At 41.7% G+C, this 13,768-nt stretch overlaps 1 protein-coding gene across 6 annotated transcripts in view; it reads left to right on the top strand.

Moving 5' to 3' along the window:
* EXOC2 (exocyst complex component 2) overlaps positions 1–13,768 on the top strand; it is a 206,728-nt gene that overhangs the window by 177,768 nt on the left and 15,192 nt on the right. The window contains exon 24 of one of the 6 annotated variants that reach the window (XM_063812745.1): positions 283–981. The exons of the other annotated variants lie outside the window; for them this stretch is intronic. Within the exon in view, the coding sequence (XP_063668815.1) occupies positions 283–446 (164 nt within the window). The 3' untranslated portion in view covers positions 447–981. Of the gene's footprint in view, positions 1–282; positions 982–13,768 lie in introns of those variants that run through there. 6 annotated transcript variants of the gene reach the window in all.

Below are 13,768 nucleotides of genomic sequence, written 5' to 3'. Positions count from 1 at the left end.
AGAACCTTCAAGATAAAAGGTACTTGGTAAATATTGGGTAATCATCTCCAATTTTCTTAACCACCTTCTCTTAGTAAGCAGCAAAAACTAACCCCAGAATACTTACAGGGCAGCTTAGTAGTTAGTAATAAATAGTTACTATTTGTTCTAAACCTTCAAGGTGGAAAAATTTTGAGTGTTCATTGAAAACAACTTGAACATTTCCTAAGAGACCACAGTAAAAGGGTTACTTGTCGGCCTGGAAGAGGCAGAGAAGACCTATCACACCCCTTTCTTTTACAGCCAAGGAAACTGAAGTCCAGACGAAACACTGTCTACAGCCGTCAAGGAGCATTTGGTTGACAAACTGGGACTTCTGCCTCTGCCTCCTAACACTTTTCAAAAGTATATCATTTTTCAGCAAGCTAATCAATGTGCTTAAACTCTACATTGTATCAAGAGTCTAAAAATAGTACAGTTAGCATAAAAAGCTCAGTTTGTGGCTAGATTTTTAAGTGTGTGGAGCAAGAGACATCAACAAAGCAGTTTGTGTCTATGGGAGCAAATTAAAGGCAATGTTATTAAAATCCTTATATTGCAGAGGATATTTACTTGGGACTTAGATTCTTTTTGTATCAATTTACTTCAATTTTCTCATAATATCACATACTAATAATCAAAATGTTTGAGTGACAACCAGAGTAAATTCATAAATGTAATATATCTGAAAACCCATTGTTCTTTTTTGAAATTGCTGTCATTTCTGGTTGCAAATGGTGTGACAGCCTATGATTACAGTAATAGGGACTTTAAGGATTATACATAGAATGCATATGACTTTTAGCAAGTTTGTGTATTGAAGGAATTTAATAAGAGGTTTTATGGAATCACAAAAGCTACCTTCATGGACTTTAAATATGATGGATATGAAAGAAACTAATATTCTTGTACTCTACGGTCGGGTTGTATTAATGAAAAGAAAAATTGGTGTGTGTGCTTGGACTTTCGTTTCTTCTCATTTTCCTCCTTGGTTTGTGCTGTGGCTTCCTTTTTCATATTCTGCTAAGGAAAACAGGTTCGGCAGATCATTTAGCCTCACTGGGGCTGTGCTGCTCGTGGACACGTGGGCCGTGTGCAGCCGCACTGCACGTAAACCGTGGGTGACCACGCCGTGCTCTTGGTACGGCACGTGGTCTGGCTCTTCCCCACGGGGACTGGAGCACACTGAAGATAACACACATGCAGTGACCCAGTTCCATTCCAGCCTGTGACCCAAGAGAATGAGTGTTTATGCCTGCCAAAAGACACCACCAGCTGCATTCATAACAGCTCTGCTGGAAATACCTGAAAATGGGAGCTGGGAAACATAGAGTTGCAAAGTCGGCCTATTTTGTGGGGTTTAAGCATCCATTGTTGAAAATAAAATGCCAGACGACATTTTGCTTTGGTTCATATTGAAAACCTCATGGATTTATTCAGGTGTTTCATTTGGTCCATTTTCAAATGAAAATATTTTACAGTTTACTTACTGCTTTCACATACATTCTTGTATGTTATCTTCACACCAACCGTGTTGGGGTTAGATACTGTTTTCCCCATGTGGCAAATTTTTAAAATTTGGAGAATCAAGAAAGGCTGTGTAACTTGCTCAAATAAGGGAACTAGGCCCAACTTTTCATCTCCAATTCTAACTTTATCACTCTTACCAAGAAACATGTACAGGGCATGGGTCAGACCACGGGGCTAACAATACGGTGTCGTTTTGTGTATCTTCATGTTCAGTGTAAATACAGCAGACCCCTGTGGGTCAGACCACGGGGCTAACAATACGGTGTCGCTTTGTGTATCTTCATGTTTGTAAATACAGCAGACCCCTGTGGGTCAGACCACGGGGCTAACAATACGGTGTCGCTTTGTGTATCTTCATGTTCAGTGTAAATACAGCAGACCCCTGTGGGTCAGACCACGGGGCTAACAATACAGTGTCGCTTTGTGTATCTTCACGTTTGTAAATACAGCAGACCCCTGTGGGTCAGACCACGGGGCTAACAATACGGTGTCGCTTTGTGTATCTTCATGTTCAGTGTAAATACAGCAGACCCCTGTGGGTCAGACCACGGGGCTAACAATACAGTGTCGCTTTGTGTATCTTCACGTTTGTAAATACAGCAGACCCCTGTACGACAGATAGTTGGGGTGCCAACCTGCTATACAGTCTGAAATCTTTGTTTACCCCACGGGGCTAACAATATGGTGTCGCTTTGTATATCTTCATGTTTGTAAATACAGCAGACCCCTGTACGACAGATAGTTGGGGTGCCAACCTGCTGTACAGTCTGAAATCTTTGTTTACCCCCAGAATTTAACTAGGAATAGCCTGCTGTTGCCCAGATGACTTATTAATAACATAAACAGTCTGTTACATATTTTATGTATATACTATATTCTGTATTCTTAAAGTAAGCTAGAGAAAAGAAAATGCTATTAAGAAAATCATAAGAAAGGAAAATACATTTACTACTCATGAAGTGGAAGTGGATCATCATAAAGGTCTTCATCCTCGTTGTCTTCACATTGAGTAGGCTGAGGAGGAAGAGGAGGATCGGGGCTGGTTTAGCTGTGTCAGGGGCAGCAGAGGCATGAGAAAACCCACCTATGGGTGGACCCACGCGGTTCAAACCTGTATTGTTCGTGGACCAACTGGAATTGAGTTTGCAAAGTACTGTGGGCCTTCCTCAGTCCCAGGTGCTGTTAACAGAGCTGAGAAGGAGCTCAAGGACCATGGCCTGGTGGCCCTCCCCTGCTGACAAAAGGGCAGTGGCTTAACCCCAAAGAAGAAGACTGTGTGTGTATATGCACCTTGCCCTTCTGACAAACACCGACCCATGAGGGAGTTTCCAAGTATGGCAAAGCTGTGAATGAACGATAAAGATACCAGGAAGAGTAAAGGGGTTGCACTTATTTTTGGATAAAGCATCTGCACAACAGTGTACCAGGCACTAAGCAACAGATGTGGTGGAGTGATGCGAGTGATCATTGATGCTGAAGATGGAAGAACAGATGAGTCATTGCTAATAAAATCTCAAGAGAAATAATAAGCAACGTGGAATTCAGTATCTGAATGCGATTTTCTTAGAAAAAGAAACAAGTCTATGAAACGAGGCGCTGTTCCTGCCCTTGCTACCCTGAGCCTGTGGGCCTCATTGGTGGCATCCTTGGAGTGCACTCTAAGCTGGCATTGCAGCTTTAGAAACACAGGCCCCTGCAGGTGAGCGGCTTGCCCCGCTCGGGCTGGGTTCAATCCAGATGCCCCCGTGCAGCCCTCTCTTGGCCTCACACTTCAATGTCGTCAGTCCCAACAGGGTGCAAGGCCAGTGCTTTCTGGTTTTAGCCGTCTAAACAGATGTGTGGCATATTCAAAAATTAGTCTCCTTAAATGTATGCATTTCTACCTAGATTTCTTACTCTGTAAATGGGACTTTAAAATCCCAGTTAGCAATTGGGTTTTCGTATTTTTTTTTTTGCCTTCCATTTTATTATGACTCAAAATTGTTTTTAATTTCAAGGTGTTTTCTTTTTGGAAGGTTTTACGGCTATTTCTTCAATTGCATATGGACCCCCGCTATATTGAGAATAGGAGCTATACCCTATTACTTCTTTCCCGTGCTCCACGGTAATGACTGCAGTCAAAGGGGTGCAGGACCCGCTCAGCAGCAGGCACGGTACTGCCTGGCATTTTGCACCATCTTGCGTGCCAGGCTGTGGCAGGAGCCCTTCCCAGCATTCACTCGTTTAGCCACAGGGACCACGCAGGAAAATAGGGGCCAGGACCCCAGCTGCTTCCAGACCTGCTTCTCTCATAGCAGTCATTGGTTTTGATCTCAGCTCATTAAAATCTTTAAAAACAGAAACAAAACACCTTCTTGAAATTGTGAAAATCAACAGTTAACCCAGGCCTGTTTATGAAGTAGTATGTCCAGAAGTAACACCTCACAGTACAAAACAAACGCATTCATCTGCATGTGTAGAATGAATCCCGTTTTCTTGTCACTTTCACTTTTCTAACTGAAGTTTCCTTGTAATGAAAAAAAAATTTCTGACAAAAAACTAAATTCAAACAAATGGTTTGTCAGTTTATATTAAGTTAATTAACTTTCTACCTTTATGTCTAAAATTCAGCGTATCAAGTTTGTGAAACGTATTCTATGCTGAGTGTGTAATGAGTTCTGTGACATCTTAGGATAATTCATGGTCTGTTCTACACATCAGACTTTACATTTTGAAATGGGATGGGAGAGTTTTTTCCACTTGCGTATATTTGAGTCTTGAAAGCTGTTTGTCTGTGAAGTTTATGAATCTAAACTCTTCTGAATATAAAGTCTTTCTTACAGATGGGAAAAAATAAACCATGTAACCATTTCACTGTTATTTTCACTGTTGGCAATGTTTTCTCTTTTCTCGAGGAAAGAGTTTTCTTATTTAGATTGATCACGCTGATCAATAAGAGATCCTACTGATGAAAGCAATGAAAAAAAAAATCCTAGGATGGAAAACAGAAAGTAGGAGAGGGCGAAGGTACCCATTCATGTGCTACATAGGAAGGGTGTCCTTTCCTCAAATAGTCACTGAAAAAATCCACTTTAGGGCAAAAGACATTTATCAATTTGGAAATGAGGGCACTAAAACCTGACGAAGGGGAACTTAAAACTCTTTTGTTAGTCCAACAAGAGCTGAAGCTGATTTTGCTGCAGAATGGTTAGGACTTTCTCTCTGTTCTACTAATAGTGATACAGTTTCTGGTTATCTTTTTTTTTTTTAATTAGGCAGTAATTTCGATAATGTGTGTTCAGAGTGTAATTGAATAGATAATTCACTTGAAAAAAATACACCAAAGTTTTTTCAGTAGTGTTTCACTTTGACAATAAAAAAAAGTACATTGTGGGATATTTATAGTATTTTTGAATCTATTTTTACCAGTAGACTGGGAGTGATAACTGATTTGGGGCATAGGGGTTAAAAACAGGAAATGTGGTTTATACAGTAGGTAGTATCTCCAGAGTTTCCAGGGTTGATTTCTTATAGTATTGTCTGAAGAGTGTTATGCGTCAAAACAACATTAGGCCGAGTACCTTGAAATCCGCCTGTGTTTAAAGGAGCCGTCTTTCCAATTATGACAGGAAATGCTTCATGGAAAAGTTTGCATTCTTGGTATAGGTTAAGATGGCATAGCAGTTGTTTATTGTAATTACAACACGTTCTTCCTCTCCAGCACTTTTCAGACACTCTTTATACAGTCAGAGTAAATCTTGTGTCACTTCTAGTAAATTTCCTTCAATTTTCGTATTAAAATTTTATTTTATTTTCATGAAAAGTTTTGTCAAATAGCTGTTAAGAATGTTTTAAAATAGACTATCATAGCTGAGGAGGAGCATATATTAGGGATACTGTTAATTACAGTAATCAGAGAATCCAAGTTGAGGATAAAAAGGCATGAAGAAATAGGAGTATAATTTTGTGTGGCCTTTTGCATGATAGGTTGGCAGAATCCATGAAAACTGAATAGCTTGAATACCTTTGCACTCAGCAGTTCCACTTCTGGGAAGATATCTTACATAAACTGTTGTATTAGAATCCAAGAATCTATGTTTATTGCAGCATTATTTATGGTAGTAAATTAAAAGGCAACATAAGTGCCCCATAGTAGGAGAATGGTCAAATAGATTATGATACATCCATGCTAGAATACTAAGCAGCCATCAAAAATTATAAGGTAGATACATATGCACTGAAGAGCAAACAGGTTGTTTGCTTAAGTCAAAGACCTTCACAGACAACTTACCAAAGTAAATATGCAGATGGAAAATAAGCATAGGAAAAGATGTTCCACATTGTGTGTCATTAGGGGATTGCAAATTAAAACAACAGTAAGATACCATTGCACACCTGTTAGAATGGCTAAAATCCAGAACACTGAAAACACCAACTGCTGGTGAGCATGTGGAGCACCAGGATCTCTCCTTCATTGCTGGTGGGACCACAGAATTACCCAGCCACTTTGGAAGACAGTTTGGCAGCCTCTTACGAAACTAGACATCCTCTTACCATAGAATCCATGATTGGCACCACTTGGCATTTAGCCAAGGGAGTGGAAAAGTTACATCCACACAAAAACCTGCACACCAATGCTTGTAGCAATCTTATTCATAATTGCCAAAACTTGGAAGCAACCAAGTAATCCTTCAGTGGGTGAATAAATGTGTTACGGTCCATCCGGAAAATGAATATTACTCGGCACTAAGATGAAATGAGCAAGGCATGGAAGGAACCTTAAATGCATGTTACTAAGTGAGACAAGATAAACTGAAAAGGCTGCATATTGTGTGATTCCAACTATACGACACTCTGGAACAGGAGAAACTATGGAGAGAGTAAAAAGATCAGTGGTTGTCGGGGGTTACTGGGGAAGGAGGGAGCACAGAGGAGTTTTAGGGCAGTGAAGCTACTGTGTGTGTTACCGTAATGGTTGGTACCTGTCGTTATATATTTGTCCAAACCTATAACATGTACACCACCAAAATTGACCCTAATGTAAACTGTGGAATTTGGGTAATAATGACACATGTCAGTGTAGGTCTTTCGACTGTAACAAATGCACCCCTCTGGTGGGGATGCTGACAGTTGGGGAGGCCGTGTGTATGTGGTGGCGGGCGGGACGGCATATGTGAAATCTCTGCACCTTCTGCTCAGTTTTGCTGTGAAAGTCAAACTGCTCTGAAAAGTATAGTCAATTAAAAAATTGTTATAGATTACAGAATGAAATTTAGCAAGTTTCAAGAAGAGAATGTGTAACATCTCATTTTTTAGGAAAAAAACATATTCATAGGAAAAGATCTGGAAGAACATACACTAACCTGTCAATAGTGGTTATTCCTAAGAAGGATGAAAGAGGAGTTTATTGGGCAACTGTGTTCTTTACAACGAGCATTTAACTACTCAATTTTCTGAATAAAAAATTAAGGACGAAGACTTGGTGAATCCAAAGTGTTCAATATTTTATTCTTTAATGTCGGCCTTCTCTAATGAGGTTTCTCCAAATTATTAAGAAGAAGAAGAATCCTGTCTGCCTGTAGAACACTTTTTATTTTACAAAGCATTTTCCCATAAAGAAAATCAGAAGCTCAGATTAACTGATTTTCCAGCTAAGATTTAAATCCAGCTCATTCCAGTACATCGCTGAGCATGATGTGGTATCAGGTCCTGCTGGGCATTATTCCCATGAGATCAGCACTAAAGGAACACGAGCACCCACATGCAAAGGGCATCATTTCTTCATGAATGATTCTCATCAAGCAAAAGCCCTCCCTTTCTCATGTAAGCTTTGCTGTTTGCCTGAACAATTGTGTTTCATGCATTTGCTTTCTTGCACTGTTTAAAGACAGTGTAAGATTCTTCTCTCCCATGTGCAAGATGGTCATTTGTCGTATTAAACCTGGGTGTGTCCCTACTAGAGTGCAATCCCTGGGAGTGCAGGAGCACTCTGTGTGTGTGTGCGCGTGGTCACTGCTGTGTGTGGGGGGGGGGGGGGTCACTGCTGTGTGTGTGTGGGGGGGGTCACTTCGTGTGTGTGTGTGTGTGTGTGTGTGTGTGTAATCCCTGCTATATCCCCAGCCCCTGGAAAAGTGTCCTGCATGTAATAATAATGGACACTCAGGAAGTATTTTTAATAGTGTGCCAGTTTGCCTGTTCCAAAATCAAGTGACCTTCCTATATGATTAAAAGAGGAAACTGACAAATATACCAAGAAAGAAGGCTGCTCTACTATTTTGATGCATGAAAACAAGATCTTCGTTGCTGGAGAATATGCTGGGTTACACCGGCTGGCTTACAGGAAACAGCCTACAAGTTCTTGCTCAGTAGAGATGAGCCTTGTTTTCTCCATGGGGAATTTCCACACTGGGCTACTAGATTAATTGCTAAGTGGTAGTCTAGGTTGATACTGTGTGGGTGGGGACACTTTTTGTCAAATATCATGACACATTCTAATTTCATATTCAGACAGTGGAGGAGATACATGTTGTAAATGCTTAGAAACTGTTTCTCATTCCCTCGCTTAAATAACATGGAAAGTTGTGGGGGTTTATTGAAGGGGAACCTTTTTAAAAACAGTACTTATTACTGCAGCATAATAATGTAGCCTTTAACTCCAAGGAGCAAATCCGTTTGCCTTGTATTTTTCTTGGCACACTGTCCACACTGATGATCCCTCCCTAATATTGTGTGCACCATAAATTTGGCATTGTATGGCCCACTGTTGTTGGAGCACAAACTGAAACTTAGGTTTCCTTGCACACTTACTTGTTCACTCCCTCCTGATATACCTGGACATCTTCCTAATATCCAGCACGTGCGGAGCATTCAACAAATACCTAATGACATTATTTCAGTATATTGCTGGAAAAATAAAGCATATTTTGGAAAGCAAATAGATTAAGCCTCAGCAATATTCTATACTACTGTACTTACTTTATTCAAACTATATTTTTCAAATGGATCCCGATGCTCAAAAGGACTGTCTTTGTGAGAAGCGAGAGATTGTATGCTTTCCCAAGGAATACCTTCTTTCCATGTATGCCGAGGCACTTACTTTTAGTAGATGACGCAGATATATTCTGACTTGAGCATTATAGAATTCTACATATATTTAGGTTTTTCTCTGATGTGTTTATTCCCTCATTCATTCACTTATCAACTGCATAAGTCTTCAGAACTTAGTACTGAGCAAGACAGACATGGTCTTTGCCTTCCTTTGTCATTCATGGATATTTTTGAACATCCTGTGCCATCTGTGTGCCAACCTCTGTGATGGGAGCTGAGGCCACGATGAGAAGGAGAATGGCAGATGATCCCTGTGCCGTGGAGTGTACGGTCCAATAGGGGAGACAGCTGTTCACTGAGTGATCACACAAAGGACTGCAGAGCTGCCCCAGTGGGACCGGGGACACAGTGCCTGGGAGGACAACGGTGGATCCAGGCAGCACCTGGGAATGCAGAGTGGGGTGGGGCGGGGCCGGCCTAACACCTCCCGTTTGTTGGCTGCCTGCTGTCTGGCGGACGCCTCCCTAGCCTCTTAAAAACGTTATTCCACTTAAATGTTGTCTCTGTTTTACAAAGGAGAAAGCTACAAGTCAGAGCAGTCCAGAAACTTGCCCCCAGCTCAGTAATGAGTGTCTGAGGCCCAGTCTAATTCTGTCTGTGTCCCCCGATCCTCTTCGCTCAGGCCACGGCTCAGATGTCGCCACAGAAGCAAAGTCTTCCCCAGCCATCGCCGGCATTTGACATTGAGCCATTCTCAACACCAGTGCAAAGTATGGCAAGAGTTGAACGGAAATTCTAACTTCCAAGGACTATGTATGAAACCAGCAAAATGAGGAGTACTGTCAAGGACAAACGTTTCCAGTTCTAGCACATCACAGCCATATTTCATGTTGTATTCATGTTTTTTTTTTCTGCCGTTGTTGTGTTCCTATATGCAAACTCAACTGTTAGCCATTCCTTGTACCACTCAAAAGAATTAATGTACAGCCAGGATCTGCAGCAGCTAAAGACAGTCATGGCAGGACCATTGTCCAAACTTAATACCTTGCATTTCAGAAAGAGAAATCAGTGTGCTGTTTCTAGTCATTATGCTTTTTAGTCAACTGTTATGTCTTTAATTTTAAATTAACACCTGAAATATGTGTCCTACTTTAGAATTGGCAAGATGCTCCTCCCCACTGACCTGTAAGCTCTCTTAGGGTGGGGGGTCCTGTCTGTTTTGCCCACTTTCTTATATCACCACCTGTTGATGCCCAGCACATGATAGATACACAGCACGTGTTGGAAGAATGGGGGAATTGCACACACGTGGCATTTTAGTAACAGCTTCGTTAGCAAAATGGGTCTCGTGATCTGTCTGTTTCGCAGAGTAGGCAGTTGTCTGAAAGATAAGCTGAGTTGTGGAAGGTGATACGATTGGTGTAGAGTTAGCCAGGAAATTCCATCTCAAGTGTTCTTTCTGTCACCTCAATAAACTTAAAAGGAATTATCAAGCACTAACGTTACTAATAGTGACATTGGAATGAAATTCAATGGGAGGAGGACAGACACCACCAGAAATAATTGCAGCATGGCCCCTCTGTCACCGTCACTGGCCCTTTGAAAAAAGTTCTGTCACCAAAAATCAGATTCTGGTCCTGCCGCCAGGAGCCACAACTGAGGTCCTTTGAAACTCATCCCACACGTTGTTCTGCCGTCACCGCGAGGCCTCAGCCGCTTCCGTAACGGATGCACACGGAGCCCCTCTCTGACGGCCTCTGCCTCACCTTCTCCATCTGACCTCCCATTTAAGGAAGAGACTGCGAGGCCACAGGCGAGCCCTACGTCACCGTCCCAGCCCCTGCCTGGTCTGGGTCTCCTCTCAGTGTTTGGATGTCCATGCCTTTGCCCTGGCTCCCAGCACCTTCCTCTGCCCAGTCGGGAAAGCACATGGCTACTGCTTGCCAACGGTGTTGGCCATCAGAGCCGCATGGAGCCAACGAGCCAGGCCACCCCAGCGCCTGTCCCAACACGGGCTTCTTTGGACACAGGTGTTTGAAAGAGCTGACATCCTCCCACAGACAGATTTTGGATAACATTTTGAAACAGAAAACAAGCAATTGGAAGTGAGTGCTTTATGGGAGTAAAAGTCTTACTCGGACCCAAGAGCCCCTGGGACAGGCTGAGGAGGAAGGCGAGGGTGCAGGCGTGCTACTCGGCTGGTCTCTCCCTAGGCCAGTACCCAGCTGTGGCCGGAGTGAAGAGAGAAAGGAAGCGAAATTCTGAACCAGGAAGACCACAGAGATCGTACCGGTTTCCCAGACACGGACACTATCTGGTCTCTAGGCCCTTTGCCCTTCCTCTGTTCCTATCCAGTACTATTCTTTAACCGTTTAAGGACTTCACAAAATAAATATAGCAACCAAACATATAACAAATTATTTTAAATTGAAGAATAAATTTTTTTATGTTTAGTTTTTGTGGGTTCATAGTAGGTGTATACACTTAGCGGTTACAAGAGAGATTTTGATACAGGCTTGCAAATGCGTAATAAATAAATACCACATCATCAGGGCAAATGCGTAATACCACATCAGGGTAAATGGGGCAAAGATGTTTTTTACAACATGAAATTCTTTCATATGACCATCCTGCATATATTGGCAGGTCAAACTTGTAATAACTAAGCACTTTGGGGTCTTACATATACTGGAGATGTATACGTGTTCTACTTGGAGCACCATATGCCTTGAGCACCTCTGCCATGTGCCTAGTGGCATCCTCCATGTAGTAGGATCTCAATAAATTTATGTTAGTTGAATGAATGAGAACTTCTAGCCATTCCCTTAGAATGAACAATTTCAGCCCAATCGGTAATAAAAAAAAAAGTACTTGCTCCTGTATTTAATTCAGCGATTAGCTTTTTGGAGAGAGACCATCAATGATTTATTTTTATATGAAAGTTTTTGTTACCAAAAATTATAATACCAGCACAGGCACTGCACTGGGAGGTTATGATGGCAGCTCGCAGAGCTCCGCCTCACTCCCGCCCTTGCCGATGCATCCAGTTGAATGCTGCGTCTTTGAACCTCACTGGCCTGATGTGTGGTTTGACTAACGGCACCACTTCCTGTCCACACAGGACCACACATTTTTCCCTTCTCTTTTTCCAACATTACCAGTTATTTGTATGAAGCAGTTATTTCGTTTTTTTGTGTGAGGGGAAAGAAGGCAATTATTCCCTTTTTTTCATTCAAAAAGATAAAATCTAGAAATACAAAAGTTCTTTCTTGTCCAAGGTTACGTCTTTGAGCTCCTTATATTATCCATGTGAAACCTGTGCTCGACCCAAAATAGGAAGCTTGATTTTTTTTTTTTTCCAAATTTTCTGCCCACAAAAATATGGTTCTTTTGGTTCAAAGGGTCCTGTGCCTTTATTCTTCCCATTCATAGCTTTGTCTTCAGAATTGCATTGAGCAGTTTACACTTCACCTCTTTTACGGGGTGTCTTATTAGTAATGCTTAGGCGGGTGGGTTCTTGCCAGGAAGTGTTTATGATGTCGGGGTCCGAGTGGGAGTTGAGTTCACAGCAGGCTGTCACTGAGCATGTGACACCGCCTGGCTTCACTCTAAGTCTAATTTTCTGCTTTTTAGTCAGCACTCTGGCCCCACTCTTTTCTTTTACATTGAGGAATTTCAAAAGTTAAAAACTGCCCTCGCATTTCCAGTCATCCTTGCACCGTAGCACATCGTTAGAGCCCCAAATCCTGACACTTGTTCTTGCAGGAGTGTTGACAGGACCCCGGTTCTCACTGAGGGCAGAGGCTGTGAATTTTTTATTCTGTTCCTTAGAGCATCGAAAATAGCAGCTTACTATTGTGCTTCGATTTTCAGTAAGTATGTATGTTACCTGTGCGTCTACATGAGCTGGTCCTCCATGGCGTGCGGCTTAGAGACCAGACCTGAGCATGTGGATCTCCGCCCCTGGGTGGGGCTGCCCAGAGGGTATGGGCAGCGCAGGCCAGGCCCCAGAGCCCCCACAGCAGCGGGAGCAGTCTGGGGACACCGGGGGGTGTGGCTTTCCTCCTGCAGGAAGAAAGCCTCTCTGGTCTCCAGACAAGTTCGTTTATTTCACTTTCACTTCCAACAGGCTCTTTCTGTTCTTCTCTCCTGCCTCCTAGATAAGACTTCTTACCTTGCAATTATCCTTTTTCTCAGGAAGAATCCATTAATTTCTGGATTATATTGAATTACTCTTCACTCAGCCATCTCAGCAAAATAGACTTAATAAGCACACTGTTTTTCTTTTGAGGAGCCAATATAGATAGATAGATAGATAGATCTTTTATATATAGATATATATAATATATATATCTTTTATATATAGATATATAGAGATATATAATATATATATCTTTTATATATAGATATATAGAGATATATATTATATATATATCTTTTGAGGAGCCTATATATAGATATATAGATATATATAGATATGTATATCTATATGTCTCTATATATATCTCGATATATATCTATGCCCTTGATATTGATCTGTATATGAAATTGGCTCCTCAAAAGAAAAACCGTGTGCTTATTTGTATACCGTAGTGTGTGACACAATCAAAACCTAGTTCTATATTTGGAATATGCAAATGCCCGTTCAAAAGGTTGATTATAGTTCTTGATCTCTATCTCAACTTTCCCAACTAACCAGTAGCGTGGATGAGACTCTGGGAGAGTATTTTCCTTAATGTTTTTACTGGGAACATCTGTGCTTTTACAGTGCAGCGTTTTCCCTGTTCTGTAGAGGAGATGTTCTCAGTGTGTGCAGCTCTAGAAGGCATCTGGAATCTCCCACTTCAAGGGAAAGGAATTGTTTTGGAAACACAATAAAACAGTATTTTGTTTTTATGGGGTTTTTTTCCTGCAAAATGATGATAATGAAAGCTCTTAGTGAACGCTGTGAATGCCAGGACCTATGGCATGCATCCCCTTTCATCCTCACTGCAGCCCCCCAAGGGTGAGACAATTATTATTCTCCTGTGACAGATGAGAAAACTGAGGCTCACAGCCTTCTTGCCAAAAGTCACAACTAGCAGCTGTCGAAACTGGGGTTTGGTCCCCAATAGTCAGACCTCAGACCCCACATTCTTAAATCCTGTGTGTTTCTGCTTTTGAGCAAAGCGAGGCTCATTGAACTTGTACCTAA

Source organism: Pan troglodytes, chromosome 5 (genome assembly GCF_028858775.2).
Source record: "Pan troglodytes isolate AG18354 chromosome 5, NHGRI_mPanTro3-v2.0_pri, whole genome shotgun sequence".
NCBI classification, from domain to species: Eukaryota; Metazoa; Chordata; class Mammalia; order Primates; family Hominidae; genus Pan; species Pan troglodytes.
Note: the sequence above shows the minus strand (reverse complement) of the source record. Positions and strands in the feature narration are given on the sequence as shown.